Source organism: Rhinolophus ferrumequinum, chromosome 22, assembly GCF_004115265.2.
Source record: "Rhinolophus ferrumequinum isolate MPI-CBG mRhiFer1 chromosome 22, mRhiFer1_v1.p, whole genome shotgun sequence".
Lineage (NCBI taxonomy): Eukaryota > Metazoa > Chordata > Mammalia > Chiroptera > Rhinolophidae > Rhinolophus > Rhinolophus ferrumequinum.
Window position 1 is genome coordinate 4,536,817 of NC_046305.1, and position 27,286 is coordinate 4,564,102.

Here is a 27,286-nt window from a genome sequence, read left to right on the forward strand (position 1 = left end):
TAATGGGTATCTGGGTGTTCTTTATTCTATACTTTTAAAAACCTTCATTTGTGAGATTTTTTTTTTCCCATTCCAAAAAAGCTGAAAACCTCAAAGGAAAAAGTAAATTAAAATAGAAGACTGTAACTTAAGCAGAATCAATCCAAAAAAAGGAGAAAGTATATGGTACTTTTACTTGAACTGAAGGCCAGAATTAAAATACACAAAATTGTGAAGTATACTGAAAAAGCCCTACTACATACTAGTACGTGGCAAAATGATTTTGATTTGGCTCTAAGGGAATTCTGGATGCTCATTAACCCACTGTCACTTTAAGTCCCTGACCCAGTGGAGATGACCTGTGGTCCCAGGAGAAGAGGGACCACAGGCTGAGCAAGTGTGAGCGCCTCCACACATTTGCTTTCCAATCTCCCACTGGCTTAGATTTTGGATTGCTATCTGTTAAGAAATTCAGGCTTATCTGCATTTTAAAAACACTTACCACTTCAGCATATTACGAGCACAACCTGAGTGGCCTAATGCAGGTATTAATAATGCTTGATTTTTTTTTTTTAAACGAGAAAGGGGACCATCTATCCTTCACGTAGGCAAAGTAGCCAAATCGTGTATTTTGTTGAGAGGCTTCTTCTTGGGCTTGAAATGTCATCTCGAGGCATTCAATGATGGTCAGGTTCTAGAGTGTGGTCCAAATGACTAGTCTTGAAAAATGTTCAGAGCAAGTAATTAAAAAAAAACTAATTGTGAAGTGGCAGTAGCCTTTAACATCTCCTTGGTTTTCCATTCTTGTGACGTGATAGCTTTATTTCTTCTGTAATACATCCTGCTAAGAGCTCCTTGATAAAAATCCAATCGACTGTACAGGGTAAGAAAGGAACAGCTGAGGACACTCATTTTTATACCCCCGTGAGTCACTCCTTTCCTTTCCTCTTATGTTTTCCAATTCCTATCAGAGACAACTCCGTATCTTGAGCATATGAGGCAAACGTGATAAAATATGACATTAAGCACTTTTATTTTAGGTCTTTATGTTCGGATCACTAAAAACATATCTAAAAACATGGCAAAACGAAACAGATCTCTCCTTATAGATGAAATAGCTAAAAGTTTGGCCTCTTTATTGATCGTGGATCATATATTTGGCTTAAAAAAACACACGCAAAACAAGTAGTTCCGATTAAGAGTCACTAACTAACTGAAGAAAAACTAAAATTTTCTATCGAACTGCTAAGTGCTCATGGACAGCCAATTTCATGGCACACAGCCATCTTGAGAGCTGGTGCCACAGAAAACGTGCATGCCGGCAACACAAGAAAGACATAGTTTCTCATTACATAAACATCACTTGAACTTATTTAATCAACACACTTATTTTAAAAATTCACCTGTGACTGAAAGCGCTGTCATGTTTGTTTGTTGGGTGCCATTCTCATTGGAATCCTATCGGAAAAGTCTAGTAATAACTGAAAACTAGAAAGTGGCCCACATGCTAAGGCTGCCGGTGGCTCTTGCTACAAAATAGTTGCCAGTCTGATTTGAAGATCTAAAAAAAAAAAAGACAGGAATTCGAGGGTTCGTCTTGATTTCAAGAGAACTTCCCAGAAGGAGGCGGAGGGCCAAGAAATCCACCGGCCTGCTTGGTGGCAGCTCGCGAAGGGGCAAGGCCAAGAATCTTCTGGATGTTCTGTGAGGGAAATAGAATAGAAACTGGTTTTAATATGAGACACAGAAGGGAGTTTTACGTAGATGCCGTGTGACGAAAAGCCCTCCGAGCGAGAAGTACCCTCGTGACCTAAAACAGGATGATTTCTGCCGGGTTAGCTTCACAAAGGTCTCCACCGGCACGGAGCTCACAGACATGAAACGCCCCTTTATCTGAGGGGGCTTCAGTCTACTGACCAAAGAAGCTGGTTTTCTCACATGGAGAAGCATCGACGGCGGTAATCGTTTCCTTTCACACAAAGCATTTAAAGTACATTCATGAGCTATGTCTTGAAGCAAGGAGTACGGGTCTTCTGCCCGGATTCAGTCATTGCTGCACAGTCTAAGCTGAAACTGAAATACTCAGTTTCAATTTCTTCAAAGAAATGAGAGAACTTACGACTCTTGCAAAGTGATGTGCGTCCAGAATCCTCCTAGATTTTGACACCTCCCCTCACCTTTTTCAGTGTCTCATTTCTATCTAATTCATTAGTGTTTTTTTAGAAACTCATCTTTATTAAACTAGTTCTCAAAAAAAACCAAACTACTTTTATACTCAGATGTCATCGGTTAGTGTAACGTTCAATTACATACATTCAACAAGTAAAACCAGCATAAACAGTTTGCGGATAAACACAATGCACTGGGAAGACGATGACTCAGCTGGTGGAGTAGGCGGACGGACGCAAGAGCGGACAGGGTGCTGTGGGGATTCATCACGGCGCTGTACAGAGGGAAGGCGGAGGCTTAGGAATGTGGAGAGGCTAAGGAAAGGTCAGGGTGAAGATTCTGCGTGGCATCTAGAGGAGGGAAAAGGCTTAAAGGTCACCTGATTATTCTTCTTCAATTCTTTCATTTTATATTTGAGGAACTGGAAAAGTAGGATGGCTTGTCCAGAGTTAAATAAAGAGCAGAGTTGTAAGTAAAACTAATGTGTTTTGACTCTTCATCTAATGGGTTCTCTCCATACAGTGTTCAAGTTCTGGTCTTCAGAACAACCCCCCCGCCCGCCCCCCTGCAGAAGGCAGGCCAGCACGTCTGCACGCATCATCCAGTAGTTACGGAGCACCAGCTGGGCACAAGGCACTACGAGAACCCACAGCCAAGCTTCCCTGAAGTGCACTCCCGGTCCTTCATCATGAAGAATGATGACTGATACAAATGTGTTTGGATTTCTGATGACAATCTGTCATATTGTAACAGAATGTAAAAGAATATGAAGACACAACCTTAGGAATTCATCTAAATTATATTTACCATAAAATACCTATTTATGCATTCACAATACTATAGCTTATGCTTTACTTTGAAAAGAAATCTGAAAACCAGTTAGGAAGCCAATCAATTATGATTAGATCAGGCTACTTCTCCTTGGTAGAGCTGGAGAACGTCTGTATTACTTTCATACTAAAAATAGCTCCTCATGCCCACCTCTAAAAATATCCATTGCACAAAGCAATGAGAAGACCAAATGGTTCCAATTTCTTTTATTTAATCAGTAAGTATTTACTTACCACCCACAATGTATCCAGGATTAAACACGGCATTATGGGAAGTGATTTTAAAGACAAAATTTGAAATAATAAGACATGACCGAATTAGCTGCTGACGAGCACACTGTCTAGTTAACAAACACAATAATATGGTCTAGACAAAATAGACCAGGGATCCTCGCACAGTTATTCTGTCGAGACAGGGGTCCTGTGGGGACCGAGTCCCAGAGAGCAGTTTCCAGGCTCTGGGCCTCACGTGGAAAGGTGCTGGCTGGGGCAGTAGATGGCCATGAGCTGTGGCTAGTTGGCCATCAGCTGTAACCAGTGAGCCATTGGCCACTGATATAACTGCTGTGGCTACGCTAGCAGCAAATGGGCGCTAGCAAGAAGATGGTGGCTGAGCTGGCAGGAGCGGATTGCAGTCAGCACAGCAGAGTGCAGGTGCGGATCGTGTGGCTCCTGCTTCCTGTGTCTCCAACCCAGCCGCCAGCGAGAATATAGTGGTCTGACTCCCCTATCTATGGCTCCGTGGGTGTTCCTTTTTGGCTTCACCATGTCCTGCGTTCTTATGTGGGGAGCGGGACCAGAGACCCCACCTTTGTCCCTGCAAGACATTCTCTTTTACTGACATTCTAAACAATCCATTGGAATTCCTACACGGTAGTCTCACAAATGAACCCGTCTTCTGATGGTTTTTCCTAGATAAAATTTCCCCTGCTCCCATCGGTGAAGTCCCACACAGGTGGGAACTAGCGAATGGTCTCCAGATGCAAGAGATCTAAATAGAAGACGAGGGGCCACACCTCTCTATGGTAGTCATAACAGCCTCCATTTCGCTGCACTTGCGAGTTTACAGACAGTTCCAAGGACTAGTCAGACAGTTCCATGTTCAGTCCTTAGTCATCCTCGCTTTAGAGATGAGAACGCTGAGGCAGAGAAAGGTTACAAGTCAGGACGTGAACTGACATACAACTCAAAGTACAGTTTTCCTCTAGTAAGCCACATCTTGCTAACAGATCTTAAGAATAAAAATCTTTAAAATCGCTCTGACCTATTTTTTTTCCAGTCACAATTATGGAGACTATGTATGAGCAGACCACTGTGAACCTAAAAAATAAAGTTTATAAACTTCTCTAAAAAATAAAGTCTATAAAAACACTTACAACTATTGTAAGGCTATATGGAAAAATAACAGTTGTATTAATAATAGTTGTACACACTTTTCTCATTCCTTGCCTCTGATGTCACTAAACAGGGTAATTTAATATAAAGAGAAATATTTCTGTGGGTGCTATCTCCAGCTACTAGGCATCGTTTTAAACACTTTATATGTATCTTACTTAAATCCTCACAAGTCAAGAAGAGGCTTAGGAGAACCCCTATGTGCCGAGAAGAAAAAGGGGACCCACTGTCGGGCTGTAAATCAGCACTCACTGAGCACTGAGTACTGCTCACTGAGTAGCAGCAGGTATTTCTATACGTATTATCTCCTTTACATCTTCCATGCAACTCGACCTGACTGTTCTCCTGCACAGTCTCTCAATTCTCCTCCTGGAGGTCATTTTTCAGGACTTCTTAATTAGCAATATTTAGTTTAGAAATACGAATTTTGCTAAAAGGCAGGGGTTTTAGTATATTATAAAGATTATGCAGAACAACACTTAACACAGATTTTGGAAAAACGTAAAACACTTATTTTGAATTTCTGTCCAGGCCTGTGTAACAGGGTAACACCTGAAGAGTGTATGTCAGAAGGGAAAAACAAAGGAAAAACATTTTCCCGTAATCACGCCTTCTATTGGCAGGAAACCCAGAAAATGCGCTGCAGGATTTGCGTGCCTTCCTCTTCGCAAAGGGTAAGAGCCGGTGATCAAGAAGAGGAAGTCGTTGGTTGCTAACTGGATATTTTGGGAAGACCCAGGTCACTGGCAATAAACACATTCTGCTAAATTTTATTCCTGAGTCATTTGGCTAAAATAACTTAGCCATGGCAATCACCAGTTGGCTCTTTGTTTCTCTGGCATCTGGCAACCAGACGTCACTTACAACTGATTACAATTTCTCATCAAGTTCCCGTAACAGATCTTTTCTGGACCCACAAAGCTGTGTGTAATGCCAATCACCTCAAATGGCCCATCCAACAGCCGCAGGGTTTTCACATTACATTTGAATAGGCTGTTTGGGAGAATGACAGAGAGATTAAATATGTAACAACAAAAAAGTGATAATACAACACTGGTGTATCTGAAATATTACTGTGTTAGCAATCAGAAGATTGGAGCTCCAGCACAGGCAAACTGGGTAAAAATGTAATAGGCAAGGTCTTTTCACTGTACCACCTCTCAGTTTCCTTATCCTTAAAACAACAGGGGGTGCGGGGCGGGAGGGGAGGCTCTCTAGATCAATTGTTTTCAGACCCTTTAAGCCACAGAATCCTTTCTTTAAACAAAATCTCCCGTAAGAACACAATACAGAAAACAAAATAGAGCTGAGCCCTGCTGCTGGGCCTTTCGAGCCTCCCCGATAAACACCTTCCAAGAGCTGTCCAGTCCCCTTGCAGTGGCTCTGACATTCTACAATGTGTCGCCTTTGTGACAAATTACACTGCCTGGCAGAGTGGAGCTTGGAACTCTGGAAGGAGACTAAGCACATGAGACTCGCATTAGCTAATGCTACTTCCTTTGTAATTTCGAGTATCTTCTGTCCTAGATTCTCCAAAGGCCTCTCTTGTAATGAAGGTCTTTTTCTTTTTTTTGGGGGGGGGGGGCGAGGAGGTGGGTGGGTGGCTGGGGATCAGGGGATCAAATGAAAATTTCAATCTCTGTCTCACCCATCTTTCCAATGAAAAATTCCCCTATAGCTTGTGGTTAGCCCCTTATTTGATGACCAGTCAAGGGGAATGTTCTGAATTTCAGTTTAGTTCAAGATGTTTTATTTATTCATTTTTAATCTCATAATGGATGGCAGGACCCAGGAAGCACCATGTGGAGTGTCCAAAACAGAATGAAACTGTAGTGTTACTGGTTCAAAGAACCAAAGGACAGGGATTAGGGCAACCATAGCATCTTAAAATTGAGGGAAAGAATCATGGAAGATAGAGGGCTAAGCGGGGGGCGGGGGTCCAAAATTCTGCATCTAACCTCTGCCCAAATCTCTGGCTGAGTCTTCAACTATCCATGTGTGAGATAGCCTTCAAGCAGCCCAGCTGACTAACATACCTGAGATTTCAGGTACTGCATACTACAAAGGAGATGGAGTTTGGGGTTTGAACACCAAGTTAATTGCCTACTCAAACAAAAATCAACACTCTTCCAAAGAATAACAGAATCCAGAGTCTCTATAGTTTATCATTCACAACGTCCAAGATACAATCCAAAATTATTAGACACATCAAGAAACAGGAAACATGACCCATACTTAAGAGAACAGGCAACAGAGAGCTCGACCTTGAGATGATCCAAATGTTGGAATTAGTACAAAAGGTTTTTAAAGCAGCCAAATAACGATGCATAAGAACATAAAAAAATATATATGTTCATAATAAATGAACAAATAAGAAATCTCAGCAGGGAAAAGGATAGCAAAAAGGAAATTCTGGACCTAAAAATACGGTATCAAAATTTAAAGATCATTAGATGGTTTTAGGTTTAACTCAGATTAGAGATGACAAAGCAGTCAGTGAAGTTGACAACAGATTAATAGAAATTATCTAAAGAACGGAGAGGAAAAGACTTTTACAAATTGAACAGAAGAGCCTCGGTGCCCTGTTACACAATACCAGAAAAACTAACGTGTAACTGGAATCACAGAAGAAGAGAGAATGGGGCAGAAAAAATATATAGTTGAAAACATTATGGCTGAAAATTTCCCGGATTTAATGAAAACCTAGCAGGATAAAAAAAAATTTTTTAAAACCCTAGGTACATCACAAATTGCTGAAAAACTAAACTTAAAAGAGAAAATCACAGTGCAGCCAGAGAAAAGTGACATGTTATCTACAGGGATACAGAGATACGTGGGACTTCTCATCAGAAACAATGAAGCCCAGAAGACAGCAGAAAGGCGATTTAAAATGCTGAAAGGATTAAAACAACCAAAAACAGTCAAACCAGATATCCAATGAAAATATCCTTCAAGAATAAAAAGATACTTTCGGATAAATGAAGATGAAGAGAATGTGTCACCAGCAGACTTGCACTATAAGAAACTCTAAAAGAAATCAATGCTGTAGCGTAAGGAGCAGACATTAAGCAGTGACATGCTTCACCTCTTGTTACACCCCACGAACCACTCTGGACTCAGTGGTCCCTACATTCACTGCCCACTCTCAGCCTTCACGCTTTCCCTCAAACCGCTTCCTATGCCAAGACCACTCTGATAAGATTTGAAAACCTCCACTTATTCTTCAAGGTACAACTCAAATGGCCCTTTTGTATAAAATCTTGGTTTCATAGAACCAATCTCTGCAGCCATTACGTATCCATAGCATGGTTTTTCCCTCCTATACCACATGGTACACACACACTCACACACACACACACACACGGATCAATCACACTCGACAATGATTTATGAGTCTGTTTTCCCACACAGCGTGAGTTCCACCAGGGTAGAGACCCTGGCTTTTTACCCCAGTTTTCGCAGCATCAGAGGATTCCTGCCATAGTATAAAGACTTGACTCAATCTCCAGCAATGACACGGAACATTCTAAATGAAGCCTTCAACTCAGGCATAAAAACAGTTCACGAAGGATGAGATTAAGATGCTGCCTGGATAATGTTCTTCTCAATGAGTCGTTAGCTATCATTTTTGGAACCACATGCATTCTCTGATTTGAAGTTAAATACCCTGCCTGTAGACGAGCTATGCTGACATTAATGAATTAAGTTCTAAGCCTCAAATAAGTGACATAAATGAATGATGAGGCACAGGAGATGGCAGGTATCTGCTTCTTCTATCGTTTTGAAGACTTTCAGATACACTGACATGACATAAGTGGAACCTGTTTTTATACATATAACAAGGCATATCAAAATGCTTAGGCTTTCCTACAAAAGCCAAAAGAGTGAGAAAAAAACTTAAATGTACTTATTTTTTTCACCATCCTGAGCACATGCACCTGTTGAAGGCGACAATGTGAAATTCTTACTGATACTTTTTCAGACTAGGGTCATACATACATCAAGTTATATATTAGGATGTGGGTGACAAAAGAAAGAGAAGAAACTCTTCCACATTTCCTCAGAACCACTAATCCTGTTTGCTTTCAAAGACAAGAGAATTCTGTTCATAACTTTTACAATCATATAAATTTACAAGAATAGACCAATTACCCCTTAGTTGCTTACCAAGTAAGTTTACTTGGATCTTTACTGAGATTTAGAGCAGTTTATATAGAGGAGATAACCATTTACTCAATCCACTAATGACTCACAACAATAAAAAAAAAGAAAAAAAAGCAAGTACCTTAATTTTAGTGGTAAAGGAAGTCTCCGTCACTAGCCTGGGCTAACTTAACACCTCTGATGCAAGCTGGCAGACCTACCATTTCCGCTGTTACAAATTCACACAAAGGAAATACTTGTCATGTGAAGGTCAAGGCAACTAACCCATTAATCATTAAACATTAAGGAAGTAGAAGGAGAAAGATAAAATGAGAAAAGGTAATTACATTTATTTTCAGTTAATATGACAAATCACCATGTTTTAATCTGTGAAAAGAAACTTTGTCCTACGTTGGACTGCAAACAAATATTAATTTTAAAAATACGCCAAGGGTGCTGGGGTGACGGTGGGGGGAGACTAACTGGTTAAGAAAAAAGTGTTGCCTTAAGAACCACTGCGTCCATTCTGAATCTCTGTCATCTGATTATGGTAACACGGTGAGGTTGTACACCAAACCCCATTTCACTTTGTGAAAACTGACAGTCAGAGGTTATCTGCCTTTCCCAAGGACACTGAGCCGAAGAGGCAACAAGACTGAAACCTCCAAATACTACATCTCCTCAACCTTACAATGCATTCCTCCTCTCCCCACACCATTTTAAACTAGAAAGGTGTCTTCAACTCTTATGTGGCCAGCATAGTAGTATTTCTTTCCCTTGAATGCTCTTAAGTCAACAGAGAATCATATAATCAATAACATCCTAGAATGGGAAAAATTACGTAATAGATGAAAACCAGACTCACAAACACTTTAATCTTTGCTTAATCTGCTTCTATTTGAAATGATTAGAATAACAGAAATAATTTTAAATGTACTTCCATACCCTCATATTTGATAACAATTTTTTAAAAAGTGAAACTAAAGGTGAAAATTAACTTTACTTCAAAAGAAACAACTTCCATGAGAGCAAGGCCCACAATCCTACGTCAGCTCTGCTTACCACTAACTGTCCGCTGAGCCTCAGCACACAGCTTCACAGGCTGTGCTCAATGTCATGAAATGAATACAGACGAGTCCATCAAGGAATTACTACTAACGTGATCAGCAGTTCTCTTAAGGATGGGGGAACTGCCTGAAGCAGGCAGATACCCTACTTCAAGCTAATGGGATACCGCCTGATAATAAGGGGTGTGACAAGGGACTGGGGCTGGTGGGTTTGATCACACCAGCACTTACATGTAGAAAAGGCAGTGGACTCTGGGTAATCCTGCAGAGATGTTATTAACTGACGTGTAAGTGTGGTCATAATCTTTCATAAATAAAAGACTTTAAAACATAAATTCAGGAAATTCAGTGATAAAAGTATCTAATCACTTCAGCAATTAAACTGTTGACACTTTAAAGACACTAATAACAGAAGTGCTTGTCATTCTCCTAGATGCTATATTCTAATTTACTGTAAGATTTCCTCATTAAAACCAGCAAGGCTACCCCATTGCTGGAGGTAACTTGCATATAAAATATACGTTTTCACACGTTTAGCATAAACATTAATCCCGAGTGAGCGAGCGAAATTATGGTTTTCACTCACTGAAACTGAAACATGAGAAACTACTTGTATCCTTCAAAAAATGGTCTCAAGCTGGAGGTGAACTGAAGCCTTAAGATTAACAGTACTGGGTAAAATGGTGCAGCTGTGTAAAACGTTCTGGTGATTCCTCCAAAACTTAAACCCAGAATTGCAATATGACCCAGCAATTCCACTTCTGGATATGTACCCAAAGAAGGGAAAACAGGAACTCACACATTTATACACCCATGTGCAAAGGTGAAGTCTTTCCACGGACAGATGAACAGATAAACAAAATGTGCTATATACACACAATGAAGTATGATTTGGCCTTAAAAAAGGAAGGGCATTCTGACACATGCTACAACGCGGATGGACCTTGAAAACATGATGCCAGTCACAACAGGAAAAATACTGTGTGATTCTACTTATACGAGGTCACATTCACAAGTAAGAGGTCTCCAGCTCCTGGAGACAGGAAGGAGAATGGTGGGTGCAGGGACTGAGGGGAGGGCAATGGGGACTTAGTGTTTAATGGGGACAGAGTTTCAGTTTGGAAAATGGAAAACTTCTACAGCTGGATAGTGGTGATGCTTGTACAATAATGTGGGATGTACTTAATGTGACAGAACTGTATAGTTAAAAATGGTTAAAATAGGAAGTTGTATGTTATGTCAATTTTACCACACTGAGCAAGAAAGATTAACAGCACTGGGGTCACTGGAGTCACAGAAAGTAGCCTTTGAGGATGAGAGGACCAGCTTGAGAACTCCTTAGGAAAACCGCTACCGCGGGTGGTCACGCCAACACATTTAAACCCGAGACTCTCTAGGCGTGACATGTATGTTCTGATCCGCTCCTCCACGTTCTTTCACCCTAGGGGTTCAGATCACACTGCTGTAACCCAGACTTTATCTCAATTGTGAATCACTTAAAATCACCAAATTGGACCGGACTCAGTCGGTTAGAGCCAAACCCACTCTTTGCTTTTGTACCTTCAGATAGTTGCAACAAGGAAGGAACCCGAGAGCCCCAAGAATGGGATGTGGGACCCACCTCTGGCTTTACAGCTATTTCTCACCCAAGGGGGCAGCGGTCTGGACCTCCCCACATTTACAGTGGCATTCGATGGGACAGTGGGGGTTTAAAACAAGCACCTGAAAGATCTCAGGAGCAACAGCAGACACTCCTGGTATTACAGACGCAAAAGCTAACTTAGGGGATGACATCAAGGAAGGATACACGGTCATGCGTTGCTTAGCAATGGGGACATGTTCTGAGAAATGTGCATCGGCGATTTCGTGGTGGAGCGGACATCAGAGTGCACTGACACAAATCCAGAGGGCACGGTCGCCCGCACACCTACGTAGGCTGCGTGGTATACTGCTACCTTACGTGCACACCGTCGTCGCCCAAGCTTCGTTATGTGGCACCTGACTGTCGGTATTGACAGTGGGTGTGGTCCCTCACCTGTCGGATGGACATGGTGCAGAGAATATAGAGGAAGATGAAGGAACAGTCTGTGGTGTCATCGCCCAGCAGGTTTCTATGAGACAGTCCTTGGATGTAGGAAAGGGGGGTAAAAGGGAGCTTTGCCACCACTCTACCATCAAATCTGAAAAGGAAAAAACAAAGAACTGTTATTTTTGGAAGACTGACAGCTTCTTAGTTCCAGAAAAGAATCTGGGACAGAAATAGAACTTTAAGTCCCTTGAGCTCTAAAAAACAAAGAAAGAGTGATGTTTTAAAGAGACATGAAATACAAGAATGCAATAAGGAAGGATGGAGATTTTTCCCACCAATCTTTTCTAAACGATGAGTCTTAATTTTTGCAGGCAAAAAATATATTTGAAGCAGATGCCCTTCCCATAGAGCAGCCTTTCAGACTTAGGGTGTGTGCATGTTGGGAAAGATTAAAAGACTGTTTCCTACAACACCTCACAAACAATATAAAGAAAGGGAATCACATGAACATAAGGCAGTATCACGGCTGGTAGAAACCGTCAGTTATTCCTGAGTCGCTCTAGATCATTAGAACTCATCTGCACATGAGACTAAGGGATAAAATCAAATGCTGAAGTTCAAGTAAAGCAGGACTCAAACCTTTTGCAGTAATCACGCAATAAAGCCAAGGCCAGGAAGAGTGGCCACACACACACACACACACACACACACACACACTACTAACCTATAAACATATTATTTAAAAATCAGAAGTATGAGAAAAATATGTAGAAACATCAAATTAGAAAAGTACAGATGAGTACTTAGCCAGCTGTATACCATCCAGAATGTGACAAACTAAACTTAAGAATATTTGAGTATATTTGAGTATTTGAGTTGTACTAATGAAGTTTACCAGTTAACTATAAAACCGTGCCATGCTTGGTTTGCCTGGTAATTTATGGTGATACATACCCAAGATGAGAGAAAGCATGGCAGTAAAAAAGAGCATTGAGTTTAGAATTATAGATTAGAAATAATGAGACTTCTGGATACCTCGGGGAAGTTATTTAATCTTCCAAAGGTCCCTCATTAATTAAGTGAAAATTTTGTATTAAAGCCATGAGACGCTTCCCCTGCTCCCTCACGTAGGTAAAATAATCACTTCTTTCCCCCCACTATACTTGACACACATGCATTTCTAGTATAACGTCCATCAGTGTATTTGTCTTTTCTTCCCATAAAACTCAGATCTGACTGAGGGCGAGGCCATATCTTATTTGTTTTATTCCGATGCCTGGCACAAAGCAGGCACCTAACAGATGGGGAGAGAAGAGTGGATTGGGGGTGCGGGGGTCACAGGGAGAAGGAGAGACAGACAGAAACGAAGCTGGGGATGAAGAGTAGAAGAAAGGGAAGGACAAGAGTGAGTGAGGAAAATTCTAATCCACCTGGGAGGATTCAGGTGAGCCCTGAAAAGTAATAAATGATTGTTGGTCCTCTTTGGATATTTTCCCAGCTTCTGTCAAAAGCAGTTCCATAGGGCAGCTGGATGGCTCAGGTGGTTAGAGCGCGAGCCCTGAACAACAAGGTTGCCGGTTCGATTCCCGCATGGGATGGTGGCCTGCGCCCCCTGCAACTAAAGATTGAAAATGGCGACTGGACTTGGAGCTGAGCTGCGCCCTCCACAACTAGGTTGAAGGACAGTGACTTTGAGCTGATGGGCCCTGGAGAAACACACTGTTCCCCAATAAAATTTACTTAAACAAACAAACAAAAAAGCAGTTCCACAATTCCTCAGGCCTGCTGCGTGCTAGGTTAGACAACAGTCTCTTACTGTATCATGAGAGAAGATCACAGTTGTTAAGGCTCTATTTTAAGAGTCAAACATCTTTACATGACTACCCTCCTGGTGAAGGCCCTATAATACCTTGGTGTTCGCTTTGTACAGAAAGGATCTCCAATATTAAGAGGGTGAAAAAGTGATCACATAATTGTAGTCGATCAGACTTAAATGTCTTTGATTTGGATCACTGGATTGAGGCTAGATAAGACACTGTCCATGTTCTTAGGAAACACACACTTTGGTAGTTATGGGTAAGGGAGCCTGAAGCCCACGGCATACTAGAAAAATGGATAAATAATGTAAGTATGAGAACATACATGAAATGGAGAGACAGAAACAAGAGCAAGTCAACGGGGCAAGATGTTAACACTTGTGAATCTGGATAATGGACATACTATTCCTGTAACTTTTCTATCAATTTGCAATAGTAAAATAAAATACCACCAAAAAGCTCGCTGTTCACACAAGCGCACACAGAGAGCGCCAGCTGGGCAAAACCACAGACGACGTACTCACATGGAATTGAACATCCCCATGAGGGCAGTAAAGCAAAAGCCAATCGCAAACATGGATTTCATTCGAACCTGCAGGGAGAGCAACCAATTGTCATTTCACACGAAAGCACACCCCAAAAGTTTTGCTTTCATGCCATCTTCTAAAGGAGCTCCTTAGCCAAAAGCTGCCTACTGGCTAACCACCCTCCACCTCCAAGCCCCCCTTCTCCTTGCCACCATCTGAGGAACAGTATTGGGGCGGCCATGACACCCAATTCTGGCCCATGAGTTGTTACAAGTACAAGGCCTGAAGGGACTTTCAAAAAGGACAAACTTGGCTAGCGTCCATCCCTTCAGGCTCCCGCCCATTCTTCTTGCCTGGAATGAAGAACGCAATGCCTGAAGGTAAAGCACCCCCAAACATCCAAGCAATCTTAAGCTAAGGACGGCTCCCTGCGTCCTCGATGAACAACCTCAAGCTAAGGATAATACCCTGTATCCTTGATGACATCACTGAGCTGCCAACCCTCCAGGACCACCAACCTCTGGACTTTTGGATGAAGGAAAACAGTAACAACCTTTATCTGTTTAAGCCATTGCTTGTTACGTATTCTGCTACTTGAAGCTTTCTTAATACATATGCCATAAAAGTATAAATAAACAAAAGATTATGAAGTTGTTATATCTGGATGATACATTATGGGCAATTTTTATCTCTTCTTCTTTCTGTAGTTTCCAAATTTGCTATGATAACATGTAATAATTGTGTCAAGAGAAAAGAAACGCTATTTTAAAAAATACACCTTTAAATTATAATCTTTCTTAATTAATAAGAATTTCAAGATAAAGCAATTGAGCAAAGCTCTCTCAGTAAGTCAAAGCCAACTGTTGCAAGTTCAGATGTCCTATGTCAAATATACAGAAATTAAGCAGGAAAACCAGTCAAGCCGTGTCCTTAGTTTACCTACGCCTTAGAAAGACATAGGACAAACCCTGCACAAACCTTAACTCTTTACAGATAATGAGCGAATGGACAGTGAAGTCACTTTTCCTCCCACTTCATGGCATGCCTGACACTCAGAACAGAGGACTCTTCAAACACGAAAGGCAACAAGAAAGGCCGTCTACAATGCTCCAGTCCCTACGCTGGGACTGCCCAGGTCACCAAACAACCAGATTCACCATTCACATGAGGAAGGAAGAAAGAACATAAACATAAGGGGGAAGCTAATCAAGAACTGTGTGAAAGGGACAAGCCAAGGACGTCTGAGACTGCCTGACAAAGCTCTCAGGTTACGGAAGTGAAGGCTAAGCCCAGGAGCGTATGGTCCAGGAACTTCCATCTAGTCCAGGAACACTCCAGGTATTATTATTATTATTATTATTTTTAATTTATTGGGGTGATAATTGTTAGTGAAATTACATAGATTTCAGGTGTACAATTCTGTATTACATCATCTATAAATCCTATTGTGTGTTCACCACCCAGAGTCAGTTCTCCTTCCATCACCATATATTTGTCATGATATTATTTACAACCATCACAGACTAGACATTTCTGAAAAGGGAAGGGCAGTATGCTTGAAGCAAATCAGGGTCTTTTTCTGAAAACCATGATGTGGTTTCCCAGGACGTTATATTTAGGACTCTTACCATTGACAGGTCTCTGTTGTTATTCTTCAGTTTCTCTTCCTGCCTCTCTGAGAAGAATTAACGAAATGGTTAATATATACAGTGCCTGGCACACAGCAGATGTTAAACTATCACTGATACTGAAACAGTACCTCACTATCACTTAATAAAGTGAGCTGATTACCCGGCATATTGTACACTTTTAATAACAGAAAAGTCAAGGGCAGCAGAGCACCAAAATATTTCAATTTAAATAAATAAAAATCTTTATAGAGTTTAATTTAAAAAAATTACCTCTGGTATTGTCTGAATTCTGTATTCCTAAATTACATCGATGGGAACAGATGCCTCTCTATAGATTAAGAGAGCTATCCCGTGACTGTTTTATATTCTGAGTTGTCTTGAATGGAAGACCAATTGATAATATACCCTTGAAATTTCATGTAGATTTGGAAATGACAGCAAAACTTAAAGCCTGATGCAGCCTTCTTTTATGGAAAATCCAAATAGCATAAAGGGTAGAATAAATATATAAACTCAGGGCCCCCAACAAACTAAATTAGAAATGTCCTGCCATCCCTCCACGTCTCTAGGAAGGAAGATGCCCCCCACAGAAGGTGAGCTTCAGAACGCCTGCCCCTTCTCAGCCTGCCTCGAAGGGTATCTGCCTCTCACCATGGTCTTTGCTGGAGGTCCGCCTCATGAATATTCCTAACACCCCTGTCCTGCCACTACTGACCCAAAGGTGGCCACGCCACAGTCTTTCCCATGATCTATGACATAAAAAGATGAGCTGAGCCAATCGAGTTTTAAAAACCAGAAAATCTTGGGAAATTAAATCAATTACCGGTGAGAGCAGAAATAGAAAAATTACAGTATCGTGCCAGCTCTCAAACTTCAGTTTAGCTCAGCAGAACCTGGGCAGCTTGTTAAGAAAGCAGAGTCCCGGGCAGCACAGCCAGAGATGCTGATTCAGTCAAGTCTGGGACGCAGACTGAGAACCCTTCGCTTTTAGCAAGTGTCTCAGGCAATACAGACGCAAGTGGCCCCCAGAGCACGTTGTCAGGAACGCTGCTATAGCAAGAACCCAGGACACCAGCCACAGGTAGGTGAAGGCCAGTTACACGATGGAGAAGCACTACAGAGGGGTGGGGCAGCTGACCGGCAGGAGAGAGGAGCCCGTCAGCAGAGGAGCCCTGGACAGAGGGCCCCGTCTGGCGTCACCTCAGGGCTCGCTCTGCCTGCAGGACCCGTCTGACACGGCCCCTGCCCTCCTGGAACCAGCCAGTTCAGCTTTGCCTGACTTTGGGTCACTTTTATCCCTCAAATAAATCCCTCACTACCTGAGGTAGCTTGACAGCAGCCAAAAGAGCTAAATCAAAGTCAGGCATCAAAAGTAAATGAGTTTCTTTCTCTCCTATGGGAGGGGAATGTAAAATAGTCCCATCGCCCGCACCAACACTAAGAATGGGAAACAGAACCTTACCTTTAAATGCAAAAGACACCTCAGTTTCAAATTAACGGCTCTACCTAAGACCAGGGTCGAAGAGCTTCACCGAGTGCAATCACGACGTTTGCTTGTCTGAAATGGGACCTGCGGACCCTGCCCTCTTATTGAAAATTCAGCAGCAGCATTCTTTAGAGCCTGCCCCCCCACAATTACTATGTGGTTGTAAGCTCAAGTGGGGAATCTGAGCGAGGGTTGCATCACAACAAACCGGTACATAGGGCCCATCCACAGAGGCACATTTCATTGGTCCCTAACATTGCTGAGATGAATAGCAGCTGCTTCAAAGGGGGAGGAAAAAACCATCAGCGCAAGTGCAGTATCCACAAGATAAAAATAAATCCATCACTTATGACAACCACTGCTTTTCTTAATGAAAACTAACAGAGTTTCCATAATGTCTTGTAAAAACTATCGTGGGGTGTTGGAGATAATGTTCTCAAAAACACCCTATCATGGTACTACAATAAATTGTGTCTGGCTGGACATGCCTCAGTGCAAACGGCAAGGAGAAGGAGAGAGGAAGCAATTTGATAAAGTCCAAAAGAATGTCTGATAGTCTGGCTTACTCTAAGAGCAAAATTTACAAATCTAGAGGAAGGACAGGTTGTTTGTCTTTTAAGCAACAACTCATAAATATTATGTCTTGTGACTCCTGATAAGATTTTGATAAGGAACTCTTCGTAAATATCATTTCTTTTCACTTCTAATGATGTTTTTCTGGTGAGCAAACAACTCGAGGCTGCACTCCACATTAAGACAGTTTGAGTTCAGATAACTCTGTTGTCAATGTAACGGGGGCCGGTAATCTGCCTTCTTGCATCTTTCTACCTTTCCTGTCCCACAATTTATAGCAAAGCTACTTGAAAGAAGGGTCCATGTTCAATACGTTCAGCTCCTCACTGCGCACGATCTCCCTGACCTACATACAATTTGGCTCCTGTCCCCCATCATGCCACTGAAATCACTCCCGCTAAATCACTAATTTTGCCTGAGATACTTAACATCACTTTTGGACCCTTCCTGCCCCCGAAACTCTGCCCCCAACTTCTGTGCCAGCAGCCCTCGCAGCTTCTCTGGGTTTGCCTTTACTGAGATGCACTTCCGCTGCCTCTTAAATATCTGTGCTTCGTCAAGATTTGCTCCATCCACAGCCCTTTGCTTTGCTTACTCTGTATGGTCTGCCTCTGCGATCTCGTTTACTACTCATAAGCATATGATTCTCAAACCTGTTTGTAGCCTTTCTCTCTCTGCCAGCTCCAAAACCATACATCCAACTGTGTACTAAATACCGTGTTTCCCCGAAAATAAGACCTAGCCGGACCATCAGCTCTAATGAGCCTTTTGGAGTAAAAATTAATATAAGAGCTGGTCTTATGTTATAGTAAGCCCCTCCTCTACCAGTGACTTTATCCCACCAAACCACTCAATGACCCAGGGCGAGTTATTTCACTTAAGCCGCACCTTCGCATCTATAGAAATGAGGTAACACTGTCCATTGTTAGGAAGATTTAAAAATATGTACAGTGCCTGCCTCAGGGCGCTGCAGATGGTAAGTGCTCAACTAATAGTAAGCAGCGTTTTATTTCCGTATATGCTTCTGTAGCTAACTCACACTAAAGCTTCAAGATTCCGCTAAAGCGTTTTCTCTTCAAGAAAACCTGCTCCCTTCAGTTGGTTTGGATACACTGTCTCCTTACTTTTATACGTAACACATTCTCCATATAGGTACTTACCATACTGCACTGCTCTGTTTTCCCTCTCTAGACAGACCTTTTAAACTACAGAATTGTTCCCTACTTTGTCTCTCCAGGGCCTACCAGAATGACTGACACGTACAAAGCAGACGTACGGTGCCATCTTGCCATGGAACTAAATGAGTAGGCCATTTTGAAAACATCTGATACCCCTACACGACACTGCAAAGCTTAAATCAGAATAGACACTGGCATAGTCCAGCCTGGCAGGAGTCTCGCCTGGGATATAACAGCAGTGACCTAGGGATAGAGGCACAGCTTCTGGACCAAATACAGAATTTTCTCCTGATTATTGAATCAAGAGGCATCATAAACATAATCATATCTAATCATTTAGAAATTGACTTTTTGGAACAGAATTCCATTCTGTAATTAAATTCTAAAATACACGGAAAAACCAAAAGCATGTCATTATTTTTCAGACTAGATAAAAATTACTCAGCAGAAAATTTCCTACCCCTTGGTGGATTTCCATCACCAGCCAATTCTCAGTAAGGAAGCCATGGCAATAGTCTACAAATAACACAGTCTTAACTGAAAATAACCATCTCACAGATGAAAAACAATATGCTTTTACAAACTATGCCAAGACCCCCAGCCAATTTCAAAAGCCACAACTGTCAACATCATTTTGGTAAAACTGAAATTTCAAAGCTAAGAGCAAAAATGGAGCAACTGCTTAAACTTGTCCTACAAAATGGTTGAATCTAGTAAGATAACGTCTGCAAGTGCTTGTAAACCATAGAATCACACAAACACGAGTTACCACTATTACTATCTTTATTGTATCATCGTCACCTGAGAATTATTTTTCCAAGAAAATCTAGATTTGTGCACACCAATAACCCATCTTACCTATTTTCTTCTTTTGCTGTCGGCCAGCTGATTCTGTTATTGTCTCCTTCTTCTTTTCCACTGTAAACAACACAATAGGACAGTAAAAATGAATCATGCGCTATGCTCAAGAAACAAAGGCTGCTTTATCAAAGCTGAACCAACAAAGGAAGCTTGTAAGGAAGTCACACGCTGACTGTGGTTATGACCGTGATTGAGCCGGCTGCTCTGCTCCCACACCTGCTGACATTCCAAGACTAAAACTGCGACACTGTAAGCGTCATTAATCAAATACCCATCAAGGATGGTAGAAGAACACAATCAAAATAAAAACTGAGATGATTTTCATCAGCTGCGGGTGACTGCCTTAGGTAGAATCTAAGCACGAGTTTCAAATTCTGCTCTTATGTAACTACGGTTCATTGTAGTTACATTCTTTCTCATATTCACTACAGAAGGTAGGAATTCATTCATTCAGCTACTGGCTGCCTAAGTAACAGGCACTGTTCTGAGTAGATAAAAAGATTAAGCATGACCATGCCCTCTGGAGAACAACCTGGTGAGTACAGATAATCAAATAACAAGTACGGTACAGAAAATAGGCAAGATTGACATATGTGCAGGGTAGGAAGACTGGGAGGGCCAAAAAAGCTAAAACCAACTGTTTTTGACGTATTTCAGTATGACGGTAAAGTAACAGCAAGCTTTTAAAAAGGAATCATGTAATATATTTATATTTAATATTTACTATCTTTAATCCCCTATGAATGGACGAAGAATAGACATGTCAAAAATTACCTTAGTTTATTTCCATTACCTGTTCCACATATTATCTTAGTGTACTTCCTTTACTAGCAAACAGTACAGTGCGTGTGTTATCTCTAGAAGTTGCATTAAAGAGAACTGGCAGGTAGGACACTTCCCCTGATTACATTAAGTATGCTGCCTGAACTCTACAAGTAAAACTGGTATTACTGCTTTATGAAAGAGATGTAAAATTCAATTGGACCACAATAGTGCAAGTAAAATAGTAAAGTGCTGACTAAAATAAAATGTGTGTGTGTGTGTGGGTGGGAGAGAGGAAAAGAAGGAGGGAGGGGAAGGGGGGGAGAGAGAGAGGAGAGAGAGAACGAACATATATGTTGGACTCTAAGTAACAGGTCCTGTTCTAGGTAGGTAAACACATAAAACATACATAAGGGGGGAGAGATATAGAATGAACCTACTACACCGGTAAGAGACCATAAAAGGAAACTAAGTCAAACTCTACAAGATGTCACAGAAACAGCCGTTTAGAAAACGAAACGGACAGAAATCATTGGCTGTTTTACTCTTTATCATTCTGACTAGCCAAAGAAACAAAAATACTTCCTTCCCGCCCAGAAGGACTGTAACACAACTACTGGCCATTTAACCGTGACTGCACAAAACACAAGGGAAAGAAAAGACAGAAGGCTGGAGGACAGAAACGGGAGCGGACGCTCTGAACGTCCACCCGGTCTTCCAGCAGGCTGGGGACAAGATAGATCAATCTGGGGACAAGACAGATCAATCGCATGCTTTTCTACCCTCCTGAGGTCACAGAGAAACTCCGTCATGTTGACGTTCTTCACCAGAGCCTCACCCCATCACAAGAAGTGGAGACGTCAGAGTTGACGAAAATGAAAGATCTCTAGGCTGAAGACACATGTTGGCCCATGAGCAGGCACTGCTGTATTCTGGATTCCAGAGTTCTGTCAGTTTGTAAGTTATTCACAAAGCTTTCCTGTTTCACTGTAAATAACAGAAACACTTCACACAAATCCGTACTTCATAAATGCCTCAAATATTTGTGTCAGAGAAGCGAAGTGTATGTACTTCTATCTTTCTCATTTATTGAAGTGCTTTCTGGTATCTTGAGCATACCCGTATTTATTGGTATTTAGAGACCACCTGAATCAACCAACCTGGTACCTTTAAAGAAGCATCTTTTGTTAAAGGCCCAAACCCCAGGAGGAGAGCTTTTGGGGTAATATCAGTATTCTCCAAATAATGCCAAGGATTAGAACAGTACCGGAAATCTCAATCTAATTCTCAGTCAAATCTATTTTTATTTTTTGTATTCCTCAAATGCTCTACAAACTTTTATTTATTTATTTTTTTCTATAAACTTTTCTTGCCTAGATCCAACCACTCTCTGAATACAGAAAGTCAGAAGGCATTACATAGTATTTGCAATTAGGACATCTGTTCAAAGAGGGAATTTATTTTATTTTTTCCTATTAAATGTCTCCGATGCTAAACATAACAGCTGTCCCTTTGATTGTAAATATCTAGAAGACGGTATCTATGCCCATTTATTTTGTACTGCTTACAAATATCTAGGAGACAGAATCTATGCCCACTCGGTTTGGATTGCCTCATCATGGTAGTCTCTACATACAGCAAGCAGTGAAATGTGTCCAGTCATCACAGAAAGGGAAATGGTACATACCGACGGGGTTTCCACAGACGATCTAAAGTGGAGGACCTGGGACTGTAAGCAATGCCATGAGCGTTCCGATCTCAGCAGCTTACCTCACACTTATCTTCAAAACGAGCATATGGAGGAATTATATTAAAACTTTAACTATGGAAGCTTTGCCTGGCAACTGTACTACTTTGAATTTTGGTGCAAAATGAAGAAGACTTAACTTATTTCTAGAATAGAGATAATTAGAGACAAAGCAATTAGTGTGGACACTAAAGAAGCCCCAAATCGATAAAGAAGTCCATAATCTACTTATATAAATATTTAAGGGGAGCGAATATTTATCTAAAAAGATTTGAAACTAAATGTGCTTTGTATTTCATGAGACCACTAAATGATACGTGTGATGTGAGGAAATTTATATATGGATGCCACCGCATGCTGGCTAACTAGTCTATGATCACACCAAAAATATATATGGTGTTATACCATGGAGACCATTTTTTCTTTCATGGATTCCACATACTTTTATCAAGTATCTAATCTATGCCAGGCACTGTGGTAAGTGCTAGAGCTACAATGGCATTCGCCCCCCAGAAATTACAGTTCCGTTGGAGAGAAGACTTGAATACTCATAATCGCACACAGGCAAAATTGTAATTCTAACAGTTCTCTAAGGAGAGGTATATAGAAAAATCAGAGCCCATGACAGGAAGACCTGATTGTCCTGGGAGACTAACGAAGGTTTGGAGACCTGAAGATTGAGTAGGAGTTAACGAGACAAAACGAGTTGGGAAAACTATTCCAGGGAGAGGGAACAGCAGACAGAAAGGCCCGGCCCCGTCGTAGGAAAAAGCAAGACTAAGTCCAGAGGATGGAAAAAGGCCTGAGTGTCTGGAGAACAGAGAGCAAGACAAAACATGACAGAAGAAATGGTCGGGGGCTGGGGGACACCAGACCATGCCAACCTGTAGGTCCACCTTTACCCTAAAAGCAATGGGAAGAAACTGAGTGTTTTAAGAAGGGCAAGTAACACAGCCAGATTTGTGTTTTGCAAAATTATCCTAGGTGTACTGCAGAGAATAAATTTGAGTAGCTGCAGCAGACCAATGAGGAGGCTAGTGGGTCAAATGAAACGTGACAGAAGTTTAGACTACGTGGTAGAGCCAGCAATGGGGAGGTGAGCAAAGATTGCAAACTACACAGGAGGACAACAGTAACAGGGCTTGCGAGTGGACAGCACGTACAGGTGAGAGACGAGAGCATTCAAATCAGCAAATGTTTGTTTTTTTTTAATTGGAGAATATTGGGGAACAGTGTGTTTCCCCAGGGCGCATCAGCTCCAAGTCAAGTCGTTCTCCTTCAGTCTAGTGGTGGAGGGCACAGCTCAGCTCCAAGTCCAGTCACCGTTTTCAAACTAGTAGCAGAGGGTGCAGCCCACCATCCCATGAGGGAATTGAACCGGGAACCTTGTTGTTGAGAGCTCGCACTCTAACCAACTGAGCCATCCTGCCGCCCAAATCGCAAATATTTTTAAACATTTACCATGTGCCAGTTCTAGGTATGTGGGCTGCATCCGTGAACAACTGTAACAAAAAAGAACCCTGCCCCAGGAAAGCGTGCGTTCTAGTAGGTGGAGATAAACAACACACCAAGCAAATCAGAGCATACTAGGGGGCGAGAAAAGCCTTGGGGGAAGAAATCGAGACGGGGAGGGAGGGAGTTCAGGAGCAGCAGTGGTAGGAGGTGGGCAGGCTGCAGTTTTAAATAGGGCGGTCAAGCTAAGACTCACTGAGGGGAGCTCTGAACAGACTTGAGGAATACGTGAGGGTTAGCTAAGCAGATATCACAGAGAAGAACATTCTAGGCAGAGGGAAGGTCGCAGCACAGGTGTGGCTGATGTGTAGTGAGGAACAGCAAGCAGGCCAGTGTGAGTGGACAGAGCGAGTACGAGAGGAAGCTCTGCAGGCCCCTGTAAGGACTTGACTTTTCCTCTGAATGAAAATGGGACACCGATCACAAGGTTATGAGCAGAGGAGGGACACGATCTGATAGGCCTTTCAAAGGAGTATTCTGGGTGTTATGTTGGGAACAGATTACAGGGAGACAGAAACACTCGTTGGAGGCTACTGCAGTAATCATGCAAAAGATGATGGCGGCTTGGACTATGGGAGCTATCAGCGGAGGTGATGAAAAGTGGTCAGATTCTGCATATACCTGAAGGCAGCCTGACAGGATTGGACGTAGGCTGAGAGAGAGAAGAGTCCAACATAACTATACAAGGATGATGGCCTGAGCAACTGGAAGGACAGAACTGTCACTGACCACAACCATGAAAGCTACAAGTGAAGCAGGCTTGGACGTGAGGAACAAGTGTTCAGTCTGGATCTATTGGGTTTGAGATGTGTATTAGACTTTCCGATGGAACGGACAAATTGACAGTTGGATGTATGACTCCTGGGTTAAGGAGAGCGGGCTAGGAATGTAAATTTGGGAGTCTTTGGCAGACACAGCACATGAAGGAGTTCACCAAGGGAGTAAGTGTAGAGAAAAAAAGAATGGAGGTCACTCCCAACAATGGGAGGTCAAGAAGAGGAAACAATAAGGAAATTGCAAAAGAATGAGCAGCACGATGAGAGCAAAACCAAGAGAGTGTGGTGTCCTGGAAGCCAAACGAAGAAAGTGTATCACGGTTTCTGCCTTGTACTATTGGAAGCCAAACAGGGAAATACCGAAGGAGGACATTTGTGAAGGTAAAAATAATCAGCCTGGTTTAAAATATGTTGGGGTGCATTATCAACAATAAATAAAGGAACAATAAACTGTCATTTCAAAGCCTGCGTTTGTCTTCTAACTCTTTGCTTGCTCTGTGACGTTAGTATGTCATTTAACCTTTCTAAGCCTCAATCTCCTTTTCTATAACGGGAGCATAATATTTATATGACTGACCACAAAGGGTTGCTATGTGGATCAAGTAAGACACGGTAAGAAAGAAAGCTTCAAACTCTTATGAAGACATAAAGAAAAGTCATAGAATACAGAAAGTCACAGGAATTTTAAGATGCAACAGTTGGATGTAATCTTTGTAAGACAGAAAAGAACCCTGAGAGCCAAATCAAGCCTATAATGAATCATGCGCCATACACCTCCAGCGGCCCCCTCAGCTGTGTCCTGTGGAGCTCCTGTTATATTTATAGATAACAAACTCTCCTCGGGCGTAATGCTTTCGTCACACACTCCTTCACCCGCCTCACCCAACTGACACCTGACTTGTCCCTGAAGACACCACTTCCCTGGACACCAATCACCATGACCTGTTGTGCTCCAAACAGACCTTCCTCGTTAAAATGTCCCTATTTTTGCACATCCGCTATTTCCCTTGCCTGGAGATCCTTCTCCCATCTCCTTCTCGAACCAAATCCTAACGCTCCGTGAAGGACTGCATGGTCACCTGCACCACGAAGGCGTCCCTGAGCCCTTACCTGTCCTTCAGAGCCACCACAGCACGTAACATGTACCTCTCAGGTCCCTCACTCTGCTCCAGTGTGTATGATACATGTTGCACAAAAGTCTTGTATTTCGAAACAGACTTCAAGTCGGGTTCATCTCCGTATATAGTGTTTGTATAGCTGGTGCTCCTGAAGTATGTACTGGGAACACGCACTCAATGAGCCTGACCTCTTGAAACTATTTCTAAAGGATGTTGCCATACTCACATTTCTTACTCTGCTTTTCCACTTCCGCCTTCAGTCTCTTGTACTTGTCTGTCCGGTAAACCAGGACCCAGGTTATACCTGAAACACGAAAAGCTCACGTTCAGACAGAAACGTCCGCAACAGTCACAACAAACGGTCGTCAGTGGTTACCATCGGGTAAGGAGGGATTTTAACGTTTTGCTTTCTATGTCCCAGCAGTTAACGTCTTTTCAAATGTGAGAACTGACTCTTCAACCACAGCAACGGTGACGTGATATAAAGGGGTCTCCACAAACCCGCACGGGAAATCTACCGTCGACCAAAAACCCTTGGTCGAGGTCCACACGACTCGAGGGCCATCGAGTCCACACGACGCCTCCCGCTCCTGTGCGCGTGTTGCCCCGAGATGCTCTGAAGTCAAGGAAATGAGCTGCCCCAAGCAAGCAAGGCTGGGGACCTCTCCCTGGGCGGCACGAGGGACCCCGGACCTAGGATCCCTCCCCTCGGGCACTGCTCGAACGTCAGGGAAGCCGCCGCTCTCACCCTCGGCGAGAAGAGCCGTGCACACCGAGATAAACACGATGAGCAGCGTGTCCGCGAACATGGTGCTCATCTCGCACTTCCGTCTCTGCCCTCCCACCCGCCAGGGGGGAAGCGCTCGAGGGCCAGGGAAAACGCAGCCAAGACGACCTCCCTAGATTTCAGGACCCCCGAGGAACAAACACGGCGACTCTGACAGGCTGCTCGTCCCACTTCCGCTTCCGGGGCAGAGCGCCGGAAGGGCTCCTTCCGGAGAGGGGCGTGGCCGCGCGAAGCTAGCGAAAGTCCGGGCGCGAGGCTGGGCTGACGGGCTGGCGCTCAGGCCGGGTCTCGCGAGAGTTGGCGTCTGGGCTGCTGAGACGGTGTCGCGGCGCGGGATGTCGCCCGGTGCGTTGACTCGCGGGGTGGCGGGGCGCGCCTTCTCTGCGGCCAGGAGCCACTTGTGAGGACGCATCGCCCTCGGCCCCACCTCTCGGGCCGATTCCACGGCTGAGCCTCGGTTTGATGCGAAGTCGGAAGACTGACTTCCGCCAACACGTACGACACACGCTGATCGCCTGTTTGGAGTTGGGGACGTGGAAGTCGTGCACCTTGGCTTCCAGGAGCCTGTGTGGTCCTGGCGAAGGAGCGAGACTTGCACACACAGTGTGATGAGGGTTTTCACAGAGGTGTGCACAGGATGCTGCGGTGACCCATGGAGGGGGTGGTCCCGAAAGCCAGCGAGAGGAATGGAAACGTGACCTAGACGGGGGGGAGGAGGGGAGCTTCTGGAGAAAGCAAAGGCCTCTCACTCTGCTTAGACGTGATTCAAGGTGACACGGAGCCTTGAAAACACGCAGCAGGGAGTGAGGGCTGTGTCTCGAGAGGGGTCAGGAGCCCAAGTGCCCACAGGGGTCGGATATAAGTTACCTTTTGCAGGCTGGGCGGTACCGGTACCATGC

At 43.0% G+C, this 27,286-nt stretch overlaps 1 protein-coding gene across 2 annotated transcripts; it reads right to left on the reverse strand.

Annotated features, from left to right (window-relative positions):
* TMCO1 (transmembrane and coiled-coil domains 1) lies at positions 1-26,570 on the reverse strand. 2 transcript variants are annotated; one of them, XM_033092892.1, is made up of 7 exons: positions 26,349-26,564; positions 25,827-25,904; positions 19,683-19,742; positions 15,585-15,631; positions 13,954-14,021; positions 11,619-11,763; positions 1-1,681 (listed from the first exon to the last, which is right to left on the reverse strand). In XM_033092892.1, the coding sequence occupies exons 1-7, from the start codon at positions 26,416-26,418 to the stop codon at positions 1,583-1,585; spliced, it is 567 nt and encodes a 188-aa protein (XP_032948783.1). In that variant the 5' UTR covers positions 26,419-26,564; the 3' UTR covers positions 1-1,582. The 2 variants fall into 2 exon arrangements, with proteins under 2 accessions (XP_032948783.1, XP_032948784.1); XM_033092893.1 differs by lacking the exon at positions 11,619-11,763 and having other exon boundaries at positions 26,349-26,570.
* Between the last annotated feature and the right edge of the window lie 716 nt (positions 26,571-27,286).